This window comes from Rhinopithecus roxellana, chromosome 3 (genome assembly GCF_007565055.1).
Source record: "Rhinopithecus roxellana isolate Shanxi Qingling chromosome 3, ASM756505v1, whole genome shotgun sequence".
NCBI lineage: Eukaryota > Metazoa > Chordata > Mammalia > Primates > Cercopithecidae > Rhinopithecus > Rhinopithecus roxellana.
Window position 1 is genome coordinate 102,969,550 of NC_044551.1, and position 22,187 is coordinate 102,991,736.

The following is a 22,187-nucleotide window of genomic DNA, read 5'->3' on the forward strand; positions in this document are numbered from 1 at the left end:
TTTCCTTGTTCTTTGTTTTTATTTAACTCCAAATAGCTAATAACATAAAAACATTTAAAAAAATCTCCAATACCCAACTATTAAGTTATTTTTGGTTGACAACACTTATTATTTAGTTCTTGCTTGTTTCCAACATGTAGTAACAGAATCTATAATAACTTTAAAAGTTTGGAGCAGGCTTAAAACCTGAATATTTAGATCCTAATCAAAAACCATGATGTAGTTATTAGTTTTGATTTTAAATACTTGCCCCCCACAGAACTTATTAAAATGAATAACCATAAATAGGCTAGCTATTAATTAGATCTCAATGAAATGCCTACATACAGCACATACATATAGGTAGTACATATGCTTTTATCCTTTACTACTCAAAGTACGATGTACAGAGGAATTATATCATAAACACCTTTAACTTACATTAACTCAACACATGAGGTCAGTGAAAAGGAAGCCATAAGGAAAATAACATGAAATCCTGTGGTGATCCCACCTATGATGAATGCACACCCTCGAGGAAACCCAGGTGGGTGCTGTCCATCCGTTGGGTGGGTGCTTCACTCCTTGTCAGTTCACATCTGCCACTAGCGGGGCAAGCATCTTGCAAGGCTATGATTCTAGTGTTAAAAGGTATGTGCTTTTTTTTTTTTTTTTTTTTTTTTAACAAAATGACCCCTAAACAAACACCAACAACTTCACTTGGTTTTCAAACAAAGAAACAGTCTTTTTTTCCAACATCGGGGGGAAAAGCTACTTGTAGTGGATGTACAGGTTTCCAACATGGCACCCTTCTAAAGGGCTTTCAAGGATCATCCTAATAGCCCATTTTACCTATGTACTGACCTTGGAAGCTAACCCCTGAGTATGATGCAACTCCACTCTAATATAAATTAAAATGCCATGATCTTTAAAAATGCCATAAGATTGTCAGTATAATTTAACTTCCAGTTTAGTTCCATCTTCACATTTAGCAGTGTGTGTCTGTGACCGTCTCCTGGTGCCAGCATTTCAGAATGTACTATCACTGGCTGAGAAAATCTCATGGTGAGAAGAGTAGTGTGTCGTAAGATCTGAACAAAAAAGCTACCAAAGTTGATCAGTCTCAGTATGATTCAGGATATGATTTTCAGTTAGCAAATGGTGCGACTGAAGCAGAGAGTAGCTTTGTTTTGCTACACTCAGTGCTTCCAGGAATCTCCCGTGGCCTCCTTTTCGTGGGTTTCTATGCTGGCAGCTACATTTTACTTCTTAAACACTTGGCCTTAGACTGACCACTGCCCTGGTTCAGTTTCTATTTTTAAGAGCACCATTCTAATGGAAATGTCCCTGCCCTGAATTAAGCTGGGACTGTACACTTTACCACTAGCTAGAGCTGTTATATATCATAGCATTTAGATTAATTTGGTAAGTATTGATTTCCTTGACTGTGGCTTCGAAACTTGCTTCTGCTTCTTTTAGCCATGTAGGATTTCTACCTGGGGTGTAGATGAGGGTAAAATATCCCATGGAGGACTCCTTCAATAACCACATTTGGAAAATCTGGAAAAAAAAAAAAAAAAAAGAAAGAAAAACTGCTTTTCTTATGTGAAACAATAATTGCATTTTGTAGAATGGAACAAGGCAAGGCTTACGGTAAACACAGGAATCTGCATCGCCAGGCGTTTGCCTGGTTGAGGATGTGCTATCAGTCATGCTGCTTCAGCCTAAAGCCACTTGAGCGCACCACCAGGCGCGGCAGGAATGTGCAGTCAGATTTGTAGCTTATTGATTTAAGGGATGTTCTAATGGTTAATGCTGCTGGGCCTCAGCTCTTTATCTGAATGTTTTCTCACGAGGAAGATGGATTACACTGGCAATTCAATTTCTAACAAAATCTCAATATACTTGAAGGAATTCCAAGATTTCTACTGGGAATACTTCACTGCAGTTTTTCCATTGTGGTTTACAATGCATTTAGTCCAAGTTGTCTTGAGTCTACTTGTTCTATTAGACTAGCTTCGAAAGAGAGCAGTAAGATGGGGGTCTGTCTTCCTAACTTAAAAGGGCAAATTTCCAACAGAAGCCATCCTGCCAAACTTGAAAACATAGTTACATTATTATAGGAGATAGGAAGGGAGGCCAGGGGTGCAGAGTATGTTGTACTACCTTCCAGTCATTAGAGTAGGTAAAATGTGAATGGATTACTTGAATGGGAACCAATCTATCTCATGGTTCAGAAGTTTAATTTTTAAACTTTATTCTGTACATAATGACATCCAGGAACTATCCTAAAGCTGAACACTTTAAAGAAATACAGTTATTACCTAAGAAAATAAAAGTGGTCCAATATTTTAAGAAAAAAAAATGTACATCAAACCTCTATTGTCAACTGTGTAAATAAAATCATTTACTAGGGGATTACTGCCTCATCAGAGGAGGCAGAAAGGCTCTCAGAGGCTAGGGATAGGCAGAGGGAGCTAGCCAGGTGGAAAGTCTGTGGCCAGAGGGAGACTGGAGGGTTCAGAGACCTAAATGAAGGCCAATGCAGCGAGAGAAGTGGGAATGAGGAGGCTGGAGGGCCCAGGGTGCCCAGTCATACCTGGGAAGAACAGATAGGAATTCTGGCTTTATCTAAAACTCAATGGGAAGCTATTGAGGGAGTTTAAGCAGAGTGGGACAGAGTAGAATTGTGTTTTGAAAAACATGATTCTGGCTGCCAACTGGAGAATGGACTGGAGCAAGTTCAAAGCAGACACAAGGAGATCAGTTTGGAGACTACTGCAGTAGTTCGAGAGGGCAATGTGGCAGCCCAAACGAGGTTGAGGATGGAGAACCATGGAGGAATTCTAGAGAAATGAAGGTCGGAACCAAGTGATGGGTTAGATGTGGTTAGTGAGGGAAGGGGTGAAATCAAGGACGCCTCTTAGGTTTCTGGCTTGCATAATCACAGGGTGGTGGGAGAAGACCCAGAATAGGAGTAAAACAGAAGATCATCACCTTGGTCTGGAACTTGTGTTTGAGGCATCTGTGAGACTTGCCAAAGGAGAAGTCAAGAAGTGACAGAATATGGTGACCAGTTTACCTCAACAAGTATTTATTGAGAGGCCTCTGTGTCCTGGATTGGCCATGTAATAGCTGTGTGACCTTAGGTGAGTTATTGAACATCTCTGTGCCTCTCTTTCCTCAACTGTGAAATGGATTTCATAATAGTATCTACCTTATAGGCTGTTTTAAAAATTGGGGAGACAAGCGAATGAGCACACAAAATAATATCTTAGAAAATCTCCAACACATGAGTATCCAGTTATTTTTGGTTGATGACACTTGATTTTTCAGGGCATGCCTTTCCCCAACATGAAGTAATGGTTTTTCATGAAATATATCTTTGAAAGCTTGTGATAGGCCTTACACATGTATATTTAGAGCCCAATAAAAAAACAATAATTTAGCTAACCTAATTTTAATTCTAATTGTATTTCTCCCACATAGAAGGGTATTAAAATCAATTGCCACAAATAGAGCTGTTGGTTAATTTTCTAAAAGATGCCCAAAAAGGGCATATTACATGAAGGTGGCAGACATGCCTTTCTTCTTTGCCACTCACGATATAGAAGTTGATTTGAAGGTCAGTGAAATTACATCATAAGTATATTTAGCTTAAAAGGATTCAACTAAATAAGTTAAGCAAAAAAGACACAAAGGAAAATAACATTACATACTGTGGGTAACTCTACCACGATGGTAATATGTCAAGCAGTGACAAGAACAGGGCAAGGAGAAAAATACAGCAGGGCATGGGCTGGAGAGGGCCCAGAGACAGGGAAGTGAGGGAAGAACCTGAGTGATGGTGCCATTTGGGTGACGACTTGCAGGAAGGGACCAAGCAGCCCTCTGGGAGGGTGTCTGGGAGAAGGGCATTCCCGGCAGAGGGAATAGCAAGTGCTAAGGCTCTGTATGTATGTCCACCAAGAGCTGAACATATGCTAGATGCTGGGGATTTAGAGGACCAAGAACAAAGATAAGATAGTGACCATTACTATAAAAGAAGCAAATAGGGTTCTCTGACAAAAAGTGAATGGGATGGAGGTGTTTTAAAGCAAGGTCCACCAACTAGCGATCAGAAATAACATAATCAGCGTTTTGGTTTGTTTTCTCATCTGTTCCACTCTACTTTAAACTGTGGATTTTGGCTTCATCATATGCATGATTTACTACAATGTCCATTATTGCCAGCATTACTCAGTAAACTGTTCTTGCCTTTGATTCCCATTGAGAGGTGATGAGAAGGAAGGTGATTTAGGGCAGGTTTTGTTGTTATTTTTGTTGGGTTTTGCTTATTTAATGAAAATGTATTGTGAATGGGTGGAGGGGCTTGTGGAGAGGGAGAATCAGCACAGGCTCTCTGAAGCCGTGGCATTCAATGTGAGCCCTGGAGGGTGAGAGGCAGCCGGCTACGGGATGCAGAAAAGAAGCCTCAAGGTGGGGGAAACAGCACACCTGAGGCCGCAAAAGAATTCCAGGGTGGCTAGGGCAGAGTGTATGAGGAGGTCCAGTAGGAACATGAGCCTGGAGCAGCTCACAGAGGGCCTTGCAAACAAATCACAGGTAAGAGTCTGGAGCTCCCAGGAGAGAGTTGAGATGGAAATACAATATTGTGACTCAGGTGTACACACACAGTAGGCAGGCCACACACAAGGAGATTATCTGAAAGAAAGTGTAGTGAGAAGAAGAGAAGGTCTATGACAGCATTCTGGTCAGCTGCTAGAGAGTGGAAGGAAGTGGGAGAGCCAAGGGGAGACACTGTTTGAAGGAGTAGAAACCGATCAACATGTCTAAAGTACATGAGAGGCCAAGGAAGATGAGGACTGAAAAATATCTATGGGCTTTAGCCACACTGAAATCACTGGGGACTTTGGCAAGAGTTGTTTTGAGTTTCCTGGAAAAATCAAATCAAAGACCAAAAAGCAAATGCTTTTCAATCTGTTAAGAGAGTACTCTCCTGATTTCTGATGTTAAAAGCTAAGAGATATTTGATTATCAGTATTTTATAAGAGGATAATGCTTAAATGTCAGATCTTTGAAGACAGACACTCCTCTGACTTTGTAGGGGGGCGGGGGTCAGTACATCTGTGAAGAAACTTCCATATGCAATATCCTCTGGAATAATAACCTTAATATCTTGCTAAGAGGCATCATAACAAAAATGTGATACAAGTAAAGTTTCTCTTTAAATTAAATGCTGAAGATTTGCAAGAATATGTATCATTAGTATAACACTTCTAAGATAACAAGAATCTGATTCATGAAACTGGATTGGTCAAAATTCCAAGAAAACAGATCTGGTGACTGGTCCTCCCATACCTCCCATCCCATCCATCAAACCTGTGATTCACTTATTCTCAAACAGGAATTCCCTTATTTTGCAAGTCTTCATCCATATTACCATGCTACCAATGATACATATGTTTTACTCTTTCCAGCTCAAGACATTTACCCCTGAGGTTCCTTCCAAGAAAGTTCCTCCTGTTCTTCACTGTCAAACCAGGCATAGAGCACATGGTAGGCACTGCTCAATAAGCTGGATGAGTTGGATTTAAAGGTCATAAAATATGTTCCCTCTTCTATCAAGTATCCTGGCTATTCTAGTCTATAGTAACTATTTTACTGTCTACACTTCTGCAGGAATTTCAGTCAGATGCATGACATATCTGAGCATAAACAATACATGGAAAAAGTGCTTGTGGAGCCATTTTTCAAAGATAATATAATTTATAAAACATTTAATCTATATTAGGTTGCATTATTAATATTTGTTAAATATGATATTTTAACACGACATCAACTAACATGTATATTTGTTAAACATAAGCAAATGTTATAGAGAGGAAGTTATTCTTCACTGCAAGGAAAAAGAATATGAGGTCATATTCCTATACAGCAAAGGCAGCTCACTCTGATCAGGGTGCTACTAGGAAGGGTCCCTCAACCCTTGCTAGGGAGGAGCAGGACTGCGTCCTGGCCACTTTTCTTCAAACTGACAGCTAAGTGGGTGATCTGAGTACGTGCATCCTTGCTATAGAGAGCAGTTCCCTTTCTCCTGCTCATAAGGTTTTATTGTCAGAAATAGGAAGGGTTTCAATGGATCATTTATCTATTACTATTTAGTGACTCCCAGAAACAAGATTCACTATGTGCAAAGAGCACAGAAGGAATACATAGGCAACAAGAGGTCCACCCATCAACCATCTGAGAGTGGACAAGTCAGGGACTTCCCTGGACCCCAGTTTTCTCATTCAGCCAATGATAATATCTGTCCTGCTTAGTTCACAAGGTTGTTAAGGAATTAAGTGAGATAATGTATGCAAATGAACTCATAAAGAGATGCATAACAGAACACTTTGAGAGGGACTCTGATGAATTTAAATTTCTTTGCGCAGAGAAAAGACTCAGTCGAAAATATTGATTACAATTATACTTAAATCAATTAATTGTATTTAAAATATGCAACTTTCAAAAATATACAGTTGGCCATCAAAGATGCTGTAATCTAAATAGAAATGGAGATATGCCTGCAATGTATATATACATAGATTTTCGGAAGAGGCACTTTAAAAAAGGACTAGAACCTTGAATTTGAACCCTGGCATCTGGACAAAAACAAGCAGAGGCCAAAATGACATGATCGGAAAAATTAAGGACCATAAATACCTTTCTGCCTTATTACTCTAATTCAAAATAGTCTGGTAAGAGAGAAAGAAAAATTACATTTCCTCCTGAAAGGCTGGCCTCAATTAAAATTCTAAATGTCTCTTACACCAAGAGCACTGGTTTATTGGCAGATTATTAAGCCCTGGACCAATGTCACTCTGTTAGACCTGTATTAAAAACGTGGTTTATGTGGTGCAGGGTCAGATCAGTAAAGAGCTGTTAGCAGATGACAGGTTTGATTACCGCTGGCTGCAGGCAAGACGTATGGATCCCTGAGGAACAGCAGCACAGGCTGGTGGGACAGTTTGCTGGAAAGGTCAAGAACAGGCATGTCAGCATCAGGGGACGATGGTAAACAGAAAACACTACAAACTAGCTTTGAGGGGATCAAACTGCTGTGTGGGGACGTCTCAAGGTTTATGTTCTAACAGTGTGGGTGAATAATAGCACACAGAGTGAGAGCAAACAAATGGGCACTGCTCTCATCTTCTAAACATTTCTTTGTGGAATTTGAAGCAGATATACAATCTATACAATAAGTCATTGCTGAAACGTGCTTTCCTAAAAATCTTGTAATACGATTGTTGATAAAACATTCTGATTACTTGCATGAAACAATGTAGGGCTCTTATTCCTCCACTCTTAATTCTAACTGGTTACTCCTGTAATTCCCTATTAAATATTTATAATCTTAAAACCAATTTCCAAACAAAGGTTTTTAAGAAAAATATAACTTGAAACACATCGTGGGTGATTAAACATTTAGCAAAACCATAATCCTATTCCTGGCTGATGAGGATTAGTCCTTACCTTGACTCTTCAGACTCTGTTTCATCAAAAGATCTAAAAGTTTTGAGAAAGGAAACAAACAAACAAACAAAAAAACCACATACGTTGAGTCAATGTTTATGCCAACAAAGGAAAAAATATCCAATATTTTTAGACGACTGAATTGGGAGATATTTTTAAGAAGAGTTGTGAGTTTCCACTGAACCACAGCATGGCTATGCCCCATCCTAAGGAATCTGAAGACTGGAATATTCTTTGATTTCAATTTTCCTGAAGATTACTTAAAAATCCTCAGATTTTATTACCACTTTTGGGCTTGTATAATGGAGAAAACATTTCACTCAATACCATTGCTAATGTCTATTCTAAAAAATACATAAACATATACGAAGCCCAGCCTCCCTGTAAACACATACAAGTTGGAACAGAACACACAGACAGCACATTATTTCATTACTTGCCAAGTATAGTGTATAATTTTTGCTCTGCAATAAGTGGAAAGTGGCCCTGAGTAAACAGTGCTCATGAAGAGCTGTGACAGGTGTTTGCAGCCCTGTCATCCAGTGGATGGCTGGGGTTTAACATGACTTTGGGTGTGGTCTGCTTGATCTTCTTGTAGTTAAGTGTGGTTCCTTTAGGCAGGTCTGGAAGCAGCAAGAAAATGGGTAAACCTCTCTCCTGCATGGATTTTGAGAGTTTGTGATGATTTGTTTCCCTGTAAATGGATACAGTATGCCATGGATGTTTCTGAAGGTCTTCTGAGGCTAGCTCAGCCCACATCATGTGCCTGTTGCTGGGCAAGTGGCTTGTTTCAGAGTTAATTCTTCGGGAGAGCTTTTCCCAATTGCTAATGATATCAAACCTCTGGGTCCTTGGGTTTAGGACCAATGGGTTTAGACCAACAGATAGGGATTAGGATTTGTAGTTCTGCCACTGGAAGTTCCTGAGAGAGGCAGCTGGACAGTAGAGGAAGAGGGCTCGCCTTGGAAGGCCTCGGTTCTGCAAGCTACAAGGCAAGAGATCTTGGGAAAGACACTAAATTCCTGTGTCTCTGTTTGCTCAACTACAAAATGAGAGGAGTTGGATCAAATCATCTCTAAGGTCATTCATAACTTTAACATTATATAAATATGTGTACCACCAGGATATGAACTTTGCTTGAGTTTCCACTAATGAGTCCGTAACATGTTATCTAGATTCATCATTCCTATCAAGTAACATCATTCTATGTAACAGCGTAATTGAAAAGATTGATTCCTTGAGTCTAAACATGGGTTACTGATCCATGGCCATTTGGCTACAAGATGGGTATGAGGACTTCAGAGGAATTCTTTTGACCAAAAGCAGGTGGCGAGCGAGTGCTGTAGCAAGCCAAAAGAGTGGGTGTGGCCGGCAGGCTACTCAGGCATCACTCTGGGCTATTTGTTAGATCAATCGGTCATTGAAGAGTAATTTAAAATACACATCCAATATGCAAACATGATTCTTACCCACAACTTTCTGCCTTTGGTAGAGAGGGCAAGTGTCGCACATTTAGGAAATCAAGAAACAGTTTGGGAAGTTCTTCATTTTCTAAAATGACAGCCTGTGAAAGCAGAAAACAGAATTAGAAACTGAAGTGAAGTTTGCTAGGCAATCAATCAAATGAACTATTTCAAAAAGTCATAACCGTCCATCAAAGTTCTTACCAGCAACATTCCTCACAGTCAAGATGAGGAGTGGTCTCTGTTTTGCCCACCAGGAATTCAGGCTGACACACATGCTAGGGAGTGCTGGCAAATACTGCAGTTTATCTGTTCTTTCATTCAACTGGCATTTATAGAGCACCTACTATACACTAGATGCTGACTAGGGGACAAGACAGTGGGGAGCCAGGTAGAAATGGTTCCTGCCTTCATGGAGATTCTAATCCAGACTGAATATTTCAAAACCTGGGAACATCAATAATACTGTTAAGATATGTATATCAAATTGTCCTTACTGAATGACAAAGTGGTCTGATATACATTATCTATACGTGTGTGTGTGTGTGTGTGTGTATCTCCCCACAGGAAACCACTACTATTTAGGAAATACCGTAAGTTATTTTTTAACTGGAAGGTTTAGTCAAGAACCCTCAGCTATCACCTGTTTTGGCATTAGAATCAACTGACATTTATTGCCATTTGGACAGCTCCACTCAAAGGGTCAGTAACAACTTTACTGCTAAGTGTAAATCAGCATACATGATGAAAAAAAATCTATAGAGTTCTTCCATTTAGTGAGCTCTGCTACATAGCCGGCATAATGGCATAACCATGTCACTACTCAGAGATCCAGATTATGCAACGTCAAGGAGAAATCTGACAAAGAAGTATATATCTTCTTATCTATGTATTTTTAAAGTCTACCAGAGTGTGTGAACTGAACAGAAGTTTGCCACCTCCCCCTCCCTCTTTTCCAAAAGACCACAGGAGAAAAGCATCAAAGGTTGTATTTTAATCTCTGACTTCAATACAACTATTCTTAAGGGGTCATTTTTCATAACTTACCATGGGTAAATTTTGTCCAGTAAGTACATGTTGTTTAAAGAACTATGAGAATTGATGGTGAAATATCATTCACACAATTGATCAGGAATACTGTGTAGGGTGGTGCATAAGATACATAACAAGAAACAAAAGTGAGGTGAAATTATGTACCTTGTAGATACACAGTTCTATATCACATCTTGTTTTTAGCCAGGGTTCACATACTGAGTTGCCCCAATTTCTTATCAGGTTTTGTAATACTGTTACCCAGTTCAGGTCATACAAATGGGGTGGGTGACTACACAGGTTGCCAGTCCTCCTAGGCTGCCCTCTGTTCCACACTAGAGCATAGCCCTCCTGGTGTTCAGTCCCTAGAGAGGGGTCATCTAAAGAGCCACCTCCATTGGGGGCTGCTACTGTTCTTTACACAGCTCACTGTTCCCACGGAAGCTTAAGGAATAAAAGATAGAAGAAAAAATTAGGGTGTTATACTTTATTCATTAAATAATAATTTACTGGGCATCTATTATGTTAGACACTGCGACATGATGATAAATCTTACAGGTCCAGTGGAGCATGGGCTGGTGAAGAAAGCTAGCAATGAACAAGTAAACACACACACTAAACAACAACTTAAACTTGCCTTAGAATATAGTGAGATAGAATCGAAATAGCGTATCACTCTCTAAGCGTTTTCCCATCTACCAATGCATTCATCCGTCCATCCCTCTGTCCCTCTCTCCATCCATGTGTGTGTATGTGTTTACTTTCTCCTGGTTATAAAAATAGAAAAATAAAAAGTTCAGAAAATAAAGAGAAAAAAAAAACCCCTCTGTTCAGAGGCATAATTTCATTACTATTTCAATTAAATTTCCTTAAATCATTTCACTTTTACCTCAGTTTTTACCTATTCGAGGACACTTTTGGGTGCCCAGAGGTCATTATTTCAGTGCCTATAACTCAAAAAGTTCTGGGAATCATCACACATATAAAACTCCAAGGTATTTTGGCTGTGACACATGTTTCAATGGTTGTTTTTTTTTCTAGATATCTGTTTAAGAGGATGATACAATACGTATTTGAATAATAAAGCTTAATGTTGTAACACATGCAGACCTGTTCCCCCAGGCAATAGTTTTAATTATCTGTACAAGTGGTAGCTTTCAGATTTAAAAAAAGACGGAAGAGTATAACATTCTTATCTCCACCCCCACCTTCTTAAAATAAATTAAATCAATAACAAGTGTGGGACACTTTTAATGACCTGAACTACTTAATTTCCAGGATCTTTAGACATGTCATCCATCACTGCAGCATGGAGGAAGACATCTCTTGAGTGTTCAGGGGGTTACTTAGGTTTTATTAATGCAAGATTTAGGGAATTTTAACAAGGTGAATTGTTTATTTGCCTTGACAGATTGGCTTACAATGCACTGACTACATCTACAGTATGATCATTAATGACAAGAGACAGGCAAAAAGCTGTTTACACTGCAACATAGGGACGGGAATTAATCCTGCTCAGCCTCCCCAGAGTTCTCCAAACAGATGATCACATTGCTTTACGTAAGATATACTGGCAAAAGCAATACAGAAAACTCCAGAAATCTGTGTGTAATTTACTTTGCTAAATTTTCACTGAATATTCTCAAATAATATTTTCCATAAAACAATGACCAATATGTACTTTGGGATTTATAGTTTTAGAGAAGGCAGCATTGAGGGTTAGTTAAGCATTCAGTTATGTGGGCAGGCATATTTCCCAAGTTCTGTTTCAAAAGCTTGGGAGAAAAGAACTAATACTTCAGAGATAAAGTAAAATATAGAAGAATTTACCTAATGTAACATATTAAGTACAAATGACTGTCATCAGTTGGTACAGAGATGAAAAAGAGGAATTAAATCTTTTTGTTCATACCCACATGACCTTATTCATGAGAAACTGAACAGTAAGGCTGGACCTCACAACTGTTCCATTTACAACTTCTTCAGTTTCTTGAAAGGCTTTGGCTCTGAAGGAACCACCCCTTCTTGAAGCTGTACCCTGGATCATCCTATAGAATAAAGATGTCAGTTCGGTTTAAATCTCTCAACTTTGCTCAACAATAAGCTCCTAAGTTTTAAAAAATTAAATTTTTGAATATCAAATTCTCTCTCTCTATTGTTTTAGACTGCTTATCTTTATTTTTGATTAATATCCATCCAATGATTAATCACTTTCATTCTTTAGAGGGGCAGTGTGGTGTCGGAAGTACGTGGGCTTTCAGGGAAGACTTGAGTTTGAACCCTTTCTCTTTTTATCTTAAAAGGTTATTGTGAGGATAACCTTTAATTGTGTATCAAGAATCTCTGATACACAATTAGCGATGGATAGGTGCTAATTCTCTTTTCTTTGAGTATTGTTGTTGTGTGAATCCCCAACAACCTATTTTACCAATTTTGAAGTTTGGATTATTGTTCATCGAGCAAACAGAGCTTCTTGGCCCTCTATATTTCAGGGATCTTTTTGAGTATCAGATAAAAGCCGAGTATCCTGCTTGCTGGAAAACACACATACATCTATAATTGTGCTTTCGGTGGCAGGGGGTTTGCAGACCCCTGACAGCCCAGCCAAGAACACCAGCTTTTAGCTTAGACAGGGCAGCAGCACTCACTGCTGGGCTCACTTTTCCTTGGCCTGGAGCCTGAGGCACGGTCGGCCCGTGCTGTGCCAGCTCCCCAAAGGACACGTTGGCCCTTCTTGTTTCAGTTTTCCGTCTCTTTGTCAATTAGAACCCACTGGAGGGTATGCTGCCTTGCTATTAGAACTCATTAATGCCTTCAGCTCTGGGCTGAGTTGAAAACATTTGTCTGGCATTGAGGCTACTGTGGTAAAGGATTCTTTCTAATACACCAAAATCTATTGCGGCACCGATTCTAGAGAATAATTCATATTCATGATTTCCATGTCTTCTATATATTATCCTAAAATGCAGCAGTCAGTGGCGTGGAGGGTTCCCAAAATTAACAAAACATTAAGGAAAGTCTGATTTTCTACTCTATCATTGCTGGGTTAGAGTACAGCTGATGAAGCACTACCATGCTGCCCGTGTTATAAGAGGGGCATTCTGAACTGCAGGGTAGTGATGGTTTCAGGCCCAGTGCTATTTACTTAATTACCCAATGACTCTAGTGGTGCTCATCCCATTCCTGGAGGCAAGTTGGCACACATGGCCTGTCAACTAATTTATGCAGTAAAACATCAAGAATTCAAAATGAATGTGACAAGTTTGGAGAAAAAGCTAGAAATAAATCCCAATAAATTTTACAGGTATACACACAGTGAAATACTGTGAGAAACAGAATTATCCAGATGCAAGACAGAGAGTAGCTGTCTATGTGCGAGAGTCATGGGTCTCAAATGGTAGGTCTACAAGAACTGCTCCTTCCACATGGTGTCAAATGAACTGAACAGTTCTCTCACTCCACTTAAGGTGATATTATCAAGCACCCCCTGCCACCACAAAAGAGAAATAAGAATAAACCTAGGAAGAGCTAGAGGCAAGTAATGAAAATAACTAAAAGATTTCAAAATAGTTTCCATAAAAACAAGTCATCCAATACTAGGTATGAAGAATGGAACCAGGCAGTGGAAAGTCAAGGGGATAATGATCTTTAAGTTAACTAACTGTTCTGTTAAGGAAGGTGGTCACTGGTTATCCAGCATTTTCAAAGCTGCTGGAACAAGAAGAAAGTACTGTCAAAACCAGCAAGGAAGGAGTCATTTTCTAATTGAAGCAGGTGCAATAAAAGTAGTAAAAGTGACACAGTATGAAAAGAATAGGCACTGAAGAGCATCAAAATCTCCTGGACTCTTTAATAGACTTGCAGATTGGAGATGGCATAGAATTAACAGAGAAATGCTCTAAAGAAATGTCCATCCAATGTGTCACTTAGGAATACAAGAAGACCAAAAATCAGGTTATTACGATGGTGCCCGTAGGAAATGGGGTTAAATGAAAGAACTGTTAAAGGTGTGTGATAGGCTACTTGACTTACTTCGATATTACTACATCCAACTCTGATAAATAGTAAAACTGGGCAAAGAGTGTATTTTGTAAAAAACAAACGAAACAATTTTTCTTTACACAATGCTACTCACTCTTGTAAGAATAAATGACTTTCTCTAAAGCAGACCAGATATTTCCTCGGAAATATCACTTTAAATGAAGAATTTAAAAAAAGTTAAACTCTATGAAAGCATTTATAAAAAACTTACTGCATGGGGCAGAAAAACAACACCATTACCACCAACAGCCCCTGCAAGCTCAATGTTTACTCCAGAAGAAATGTTCGTTTTATTGAAAAGGTGCAATTATCATCATGTAACACAAATCACAAAATCCCAATTTTTCCACCTTATCAGCTTTATAAAATCATGTTCCCAAAGGATACCATTGATTAGTTGCACATGTTCTTTCTGTGACATCCCAAATACTTAATTGTCAGTTATCTTTTCTTCTTCAGTAAGTAAAATGTAGTCACAAAATTACAGAGGGACTTGTTCTGCCTTAACCTTCACGAGGTGCCATCATGCACTGGAAAACACTGGCAAAATATCACAGGATAACGCCGTCCGACAAGGGAGACACATAAACACTGTAATGATTTCCCACGAGTTTCCATTTTAGAAAATTGTCACAAAGGCGAGCATAAACGGTGACACATCTCCACTGAGAACACGGTGAAATCGAACGCTGGCATTCTAGTTAGGTCCAAACCTACCCAGCAGCCAATTATAACAGCAATGGAACATCTTGTTGAAAACTTGGACAAGACCACTTTGCTAACCTTCTAAGATCATAGCACAGGGCTGTGTTGTTTTCACTGATTTGATCCTTTTATTCCCTTTTACACACACACACACACACACACACACACACACACGCTTCTTCCCATTGTCTATCAGGGTTGTTATAAACTGTAGGGAACCTCTTTGTCACAAAAGCTAAGGTATTGAACTAAGTCAAGAGGTTTACAAGAGCACTTTAAGCCCTTCCTCCATTCCATCTAGTTTGATTTGAAATGTCTGGCTGTTGGGGTGACAAAGTTCACCACCGCAGCTTTTCCTCTCTTCACCAGGAATGATGCTTCATACCATATCTACTTCAGAGGTATGGCTAAAAACAGGGAGGGAGAAAAATCAATACCTCCTCACTGCAGTAAATGGGCTCAGTGTCACTGTCCTCTGGGACCCAAAACCTACGAACTCACAGAGGCTCTGTAGTCCTCAGTCTTCTACTTACCACTTCCCTGCACCTGGTCAAAATTTCACAACATGAGTCATAATCAGGTTAGCAAAGGAACACTTTTAAAAAGTCAGCCAGTAGACAGATTTAAGAAGGATCGTGACCACCTGAAAAATAAAAATCAGATGTGCTCTAAAGAACCCACTGTACGATGCATCCCCCTTTTTGTGTGTGACACCATTTGCAAGAGTGTCTAGCCTGTACCTTGGTAAAAACTGCACTACTCAAGGAATTCAAATAGACACCTGCTATGGTTTCACAGGGCTTTATATACTATCTTGCAAGAAATCTGAGGACCTACACTAAATGCTGAATGCGGAAAAGGGCCTATTTAAAATAATAATGAATCTGTGCAAAGAAATAATATAATTTGCCTAAGAAGATTTGAAAAAAAAAAAAGGAATATCATTTCTGATAACATGGCTAAAAGGAAAAAACTAACCATGGATAAAAGAAAGTGGAAAATCAATAGTCTTTGGAGCTATTTTAATATCAAAACTTACATTCTGTGTTTTTCTGGAACGTATTCATATAAAAGTACTCGTTTAGCACTTACTAACTACAAGCATTGTGTTGGGGATACAATGGTTAGCCCAACAAATATAGTCCTGTCCTCCCAGGGTTTATCATTGGGTAGGGAAGATGAATGCTGATTCACAGCAATGAATGTGAAATTACAAACTGAATTAGTACCTTAAAGGGGAGTAGCTAGTTTCCTTGATCATTAGTAACAAAGCACCCCTATTAACCTGTGGGGTGAAGGAGAGCTTCCCTGGGGAAGTGACCCTTGAGCTGGGAGTTGAATGAGCTAATGAGAATAATGTGAGTAGGATATTCCAGTTTGTTCAAAGGCCTGTGGAAGGTAGAAGCATGACAGTAAAAAAACCCTTAAAGAAGGCCACAGAAAAAAATAAAGCTAAGCAATAAAATGGGGTCACCTAAGCTGGAGAGGTTAGGCAGGGCTTCTGGATCATGTGAAGGGTTTTCTTTTCTTTTCTCTGTAGACTTGGGAGTCACTGAATGATCTTATGTGGGTGGGTGGTAGGTAGATGGGGTATCTCACTGTACATGACACCGTCTGATTTGTATTGTGACTACAACTAGAACAGTAGTAGGTTCATCAGATCCAGGGACCATGCATTAAATCCTCTCTTTGGCTATCTCTAAACTGCATCTTAACTAAACCCATTGAGCTAATTTTAATGACTATATATTTTTCATTTCATATTTGGTTCCTTTTCAAACCTGGAAGCTCTATTTTTCTTAGAGTCTTAATCTTTTCTTATGCCCAGATTAAACGTTTATTAATTTGTTTTTGTTAGATTGCTATTTTACTTGCAGTTCTTTGGATCTAATCCTGCTGTTTTGTGTGTCTGTTGGTTCTCACTCATAGCTGTTTATTCCTGTAGTTTTCTATGTTTTGTAGTTTTGGTTCATAAGCTCATATTCAGAAAGGCTTTATCTGTGGGAATCTACTGCAGGCCAAGTTCTAGGTACGTCTTCCTTGAGTGGTTTTGCTTCTGCTCCTAGGAAGCAGATCCCTGACTGGGATCCTAGAGATATAATCAGCTTTAACCCAATGATGACATTAATTTTCTAGATTGGGGCTTCTGAGATTATGCAGCTACTGCAAATACTATCTGTCTGTCTATCTATCTATCTATCTATCTATCTATCTATCTATCTATCTATCTATCTATCTATCTATGGATTCTAGGGATATAATCAGCTTTGAGACAATGGTAACATTAATTTTCTAGATTGGGGCTTCTGAGACTATGCAGGTACTGCAAATATTATATATATATATATATATATAAAAAATATATAAAAAATATAAATATATGTAACTCTGAACTCTCAGGAAACATGGTTAGGAAGCATTAGGAAAACCTCTGTCTAGGCTCATGGATTTTTCACAGGCCAGGGGTCTCCAAAGTATATTACAGACATGTGGAGAGTTAAGCAAGATCATGAATTGTGATTCAGGAAAAAATATCAGAACTTCTATTTTTACTTACTTTTAATTAAAAAATAAAAAACCTATCTTTTCTAATTTTTAGTATGTAGACTCACAGTACATGTGTAAGATTTATTCAATTATTAAATAAGCACATTTTGAAGTGTTATGCTGAAACATTTTTTATTGATAAGGATGTATGGTCCTGCGCCAGTAGACTTGGCTTCTGAATATAATGTACTCAAGAGTTTATAATAGCCAATCCAATAAGGCCCAATATATCCCTACCACAGTACTTGAAATAGTCTCTTTTATCCTTGTTTACCCTAAAGTAAACTATGTGAGGGCACAGCTCTATTACTGGAAATGCCCTTCCCACTTCTTTTGAACTGGCCAACTCTAACTTATTTTTCAAGTTTCAGCTCTAGTGTCATTTCCCTTAGGAAACTTTCCCAAACCCTCAGGTTGGGCTGTTATCTTTTTTGGTGACAAAACAATCATTTCATTTGATGTAGTATTTAATACTGGGTTGTCATATTAACTTTCAACAATTTTAATCTACCAAATATGGTAATTTTCATGTGGGTTAGAACAACAATAACAACAATAAAGTTTCATTTAATGTCTATTCTATGCCAGGCTCCTTATCTTATTTAATTCTCACAATACCATGAGATGTTTTCATTATCCAAATTCTACATATGAGGAATTTGGGGCTGAGAAAGGCTAAATCATTTGTGACAGTTTCTTAGACGGTAAGGGAACAGTTGGGATTGGAAGCCAGGTGTCTCTAGCTTCAAAACTACTGTTCAAATTATGTATCGGTTCAGTCATTCATTCATTCATTCATTCATTCATTCATTCATTCATTTCTCAAATATTTCCTGACATTTACTGTAGGCACAATAGCACTATGCTATATAGTTTAATTATTTTCTTATTTAATTTTATTGGACTATTTCATCTTTCCCAATATTTTTCTATTCTATTTATAAACTTAATTTATTCCACAGATATATTTAAGGGAGCCATTGAAATTGGCTCAATTAAAATACATTCTTGGTTTTCCTTGGATTTTAAATTTATCTTAACATCTCAACTAATTCTTACAAATATATAAAGACTTTCAGACTAAGAAGGCAACACATTCCATTAATCTTTCTACTAAAACAACAACAACAACAAAATGACTGGGTGCAGTGGCTCACACCTGTAATCCCAGCACTTTGGGAGGCTGAGGTGGGTGGATCACTTGAGGTCAGGAGCTCAAGACCAGCCTGGTCAACATGGTGAAACTCCGTCTCTACCAAAAATACAAAAATTAGTTGGGTGTGGTGGTGGGCACCTATAATCCTAACTACATGGGAGGACAAGACAGATGAATTGCTTGAACTCAGGAGGCAGAGGCTGCAGTAAGCCAAGATCAGGCCACTGCACTCCAGACAACAGAATGAGACTCTGTCTCAAAAATAAATAAATAAATATGTACATACATACAATTACAAACTAGCTACGTACCTGTAAGTGAAACCTAAGATCAGGAGACTACGGTATTTAATATTACTGTTTTACAACAAGCGAACCAAAACAGATTTAATAATTCAAATAATGTGGTAAGACATTTAGTTAAATACAAATTATAGAATGGGAGTGCTGCTTTACTACTTTATAGAAGAAACAGTAATCAGAACTAGGCTTATAAAATGTTCCCTATAGATAGCCTTAGGAGACTGGTTTTTAATAAAAGATTTACAATTAGCACAGCCCATATGTGTTGATGAACTGATGTTTTTTAAAGTGTTTAAGGTGCTTTAAAACAATTTGCTCTCTCAGGGCCCTTAAACATTCCCCAAATACCTAGTTTATTCAGCATTCTCTTTTTTACATACTGTACACTTTGACCCAGCTCCAGGACAGCTGGGTTTCAAGTGGTATAGTCTAGCTAGATGAGGCCTCTCTAGGGATATACATTCTTACTGTACTATAGTTCAGACATAGTATACTATGCTAACATCATTTTTTTAAATGAAGACTTCCAATACCATTTTATATTTATTCAGTTATAACACTACATTTAGTCACCTGTTTAAATGCTACAGTAACATAATTGATGTTTTACATGGATTTAGGAACCCTCAATGAGCAAACTTCAAAGTACACAGTCGTTAGTGGGAAAATAGTGGGAAATGGTTAGAGTGTGACAACAGACTTATTTTAAGATGTGTAGCTAGTCCTCAGAGAAACAATGTATGAAAAGTGGCCCTTGTGGAGATGGCTCATAGGCTATAAAATAAAAAACATCTGTAAAGAAAGTTAGGAGGAGGTGCTTGGGCTCTTGGCTGCAACAAAAAATACAGTCAATGAAACTGTTCACTAAAATACATAGGGAGGAATAGTAGCCTACTGGGACAGAACATAATAGCAAGGAAGATGAGAAATTAGGGCTATCTATACATGGCTGGTAAGGACTACACAGGGGGTCCACGCTGGAACCTGTTCTCTGAGTTCAGGGAAAGAGGAATATATGTACCCTAGCCCTTCTCCCAAATCTAACACTGAAATGAATCCTTCTATCACTTGGGAGCTGAATTACAGACATTTATTCAGGGACCTATACACAAGAATGAATATGCCCCTTTCTGGGAGTTTTCCAGATTACACCAGTCTTTTTGCACCTATGCAAGATCCAGTCTTCCCTTCTTCTTTACTAATGGAATACCAACTTTCTTGGGGTGTGTGGCAAGCTGCCAAGCTAAAAATAACAAAGAACAATATCAAAAACTGATGAAAATAATATATCCTGCCTCACTCTTCCCCCAACATTTCCCATCAACAACCCCCCTGCCGCCCCCAATGCCCCCACCCCCGCCCACACCCCGTCCCTTAGCATGTGACACAGATCTAATCAACAAAAATGTCACAAGAAGTGACTGGATGGGAAAAGTCAAAAAGCTTCCTTAAAGTGACTGGTCAGGCTGCAGTGGCCCCCATCTTTTTGCTCATGTCTCTCCCCTTTCCTCCTTCCTCTTGGCTAGAATATGGGCATGGTCTTTGAGCTTAGTTGCCATCTTGTAATTATGAGGAAAAGGCCAAAAGAACCAAGGAGATGCAATCCTTGATAATCTTGAGCCAGTGAGCCAAAACCCACAATTACCTACCACTTTCCTTCTCAGTGCTTAAGGTTAAAACTCACTTTTAGTTAAGCCCTTGGATATGGCTTGTTACCTATGGTAGAACACATAAACCCCTGATAGAGCCCTCATGCCTCTGCAGATTGTAAAGTCCTGTTTTTAGCCCATAGGACAGAATACTAAGTAGCATGATTGATACAAAAAGAGAGAGAAAGAGCAAAGAAAAAGGAATTCTGATATTCTATTTTTAATTTACTGCTTTAGTACTGGGTAGAATACTTAGGGGAAAAAAGAAAACATAATGCTGATATGCTATTTTTAATTTACTACTTTTAAAAAGTCCATAACACAAAGAATAGCATATGAAAAATAAAAATGCAATTAGGTTCATGCACAGTCTATAAAAAGAAAAGGCCTAATACATGAAAAATTTGTAAACCTAACCCAGCAGGTGCCAAGAACACCCATTATAGGACAGTAAAGAAATCAAGAATATAGGTAATGAGATGAACCTAAACAAAGAAAAATGTAAACTGATTATCTAGAAAAATATCCTCCCAAATTGGGTCTTTTAAACAAATCATAGACTGTATCCCCATGGAAATGGAGTGTTTTGTTAAACTTACTTTACAAAAGAATGGCCAAACCACTATAGAATGAGCCACAGGGAATAATTTAGCATTGGCTGGTGGAAAAAAAAATACAATTCTACTTTAATAGGTCTTTTTAATCACAAATTTTATAATGATTTAACAGCCTTCCATTAAGAGCAATTAAAGGGAGATAGCAAGGATTTACACTAATATTCTAGCAAGTTAAAATGACTTCATACATCTTCGAGTAAACGTTTTCTATCTTGAAGTTCTTAGCTAAGTTTGAGGGAGATATACTAATTTATCAAAAAAATAAAAAGCTGGAAGATGTGCCTCTGGTGTCTCAGGATAAAATTTGTGAATTCATTTCTCCTTCCTGTCTATGGTTCTCCCTAGTATACCCCAACTAAGGAGCCAGACATCACTGGGGTTGGGCAGAGGTTCAGGAGACACAAAGGTACTCCTAAAAACAATGGAGAAACCAACAACCTAGATAGCTTGTCAGGCCTATATATTAACCACTCTAGTTGGCCAAACTGTACCAGGCAGTGGCCTACTCAACCACCCTCACCTCAGTCTGTTCCAACTGTGTCCTGGAAAGCAGGGCAGGGAAGTAACTGGGAACACCTGACAGGCATGCTCCTTTTTCCTGAATAATTTAAATAGCTCATTAAAGAAAGAGAACATTTTCTTACATGGTTTTATTTACATTATGATTAATTTCTCTTTAAAAAGCTTGTGTTTTATACGTAATCCACTTGTGTTATAACTTTCTAGCCCCTTAATGCATGCACACAGGCCAAAGAAAGTATTTGTTCCATAGACTTGGTATGCAAACTCATTTATTCAGATCTTAAAAGTACTATCTCTGTGGGCCAGTAAGTTCCGACAAAGGCCTTCTGTGCAATGGTGTTGCCCCCCTACTATTAGTGAGACTGACCCAGTACTTTCTGACTCCCATTAGCCCCCTCTAAATTTTCTGCCCTCTTGTCCAGCTTAAGGAGCTGTGATCTACCATCAGAATAAGTTCCCTGAACCACCCTCAAACCCATCAACTCCTCTTCCTCTGCTGTACTCGAAACAGCTCAGTTCTGGCTGAATCCCAGCAATCTCTCATTCATGCCTTAACCTAAGCTGCTAAACACTGAGAAAAATTACAGAATACAAAAAAGACTGGTTTCACTTTAAATTTAAGCTCTTATCCTCAAAATATGGTCCAGAAATCTTGT

The 22,187-nt window shown here is 38.6% G+C and overlaps 1 protein-coding gene across 2 annotated transcripts in view; it reads right to left on the minus strand.

Annotated features, from left to right (window-relative positions):
• Positions 1-22,187, minus strand: part of SNX24 (sorting nexin 24) — a 194,487-nt gene continuing 172,300 nt past the window's right edge. For both annotated transcript variants that reach the window (XM_010361409.2, XM_030927492.1), the window contains 4 exons: positions 8,967-9,061; positions 7,498-7,530; positions 6,931-6,995; positions 1-1,539 (listed from right to left, as the gene is read on the minus strand). In XM_010361409.2, coding sequence (XP_010359711.1) covers positions 1,472-1,539; positions 6,931-6,995; positions 7,498-7,530; positions 8,967-9,061 — 261 coding nt within the window. In that variant the 3' untranslated portion in view covers positions 1-1,471. The remainder of the gene's footprint in view (positions 1,540-6,930; positions 6,996-7,497; positions 7,531-8,966; positions 9,062-22,187) is intronic.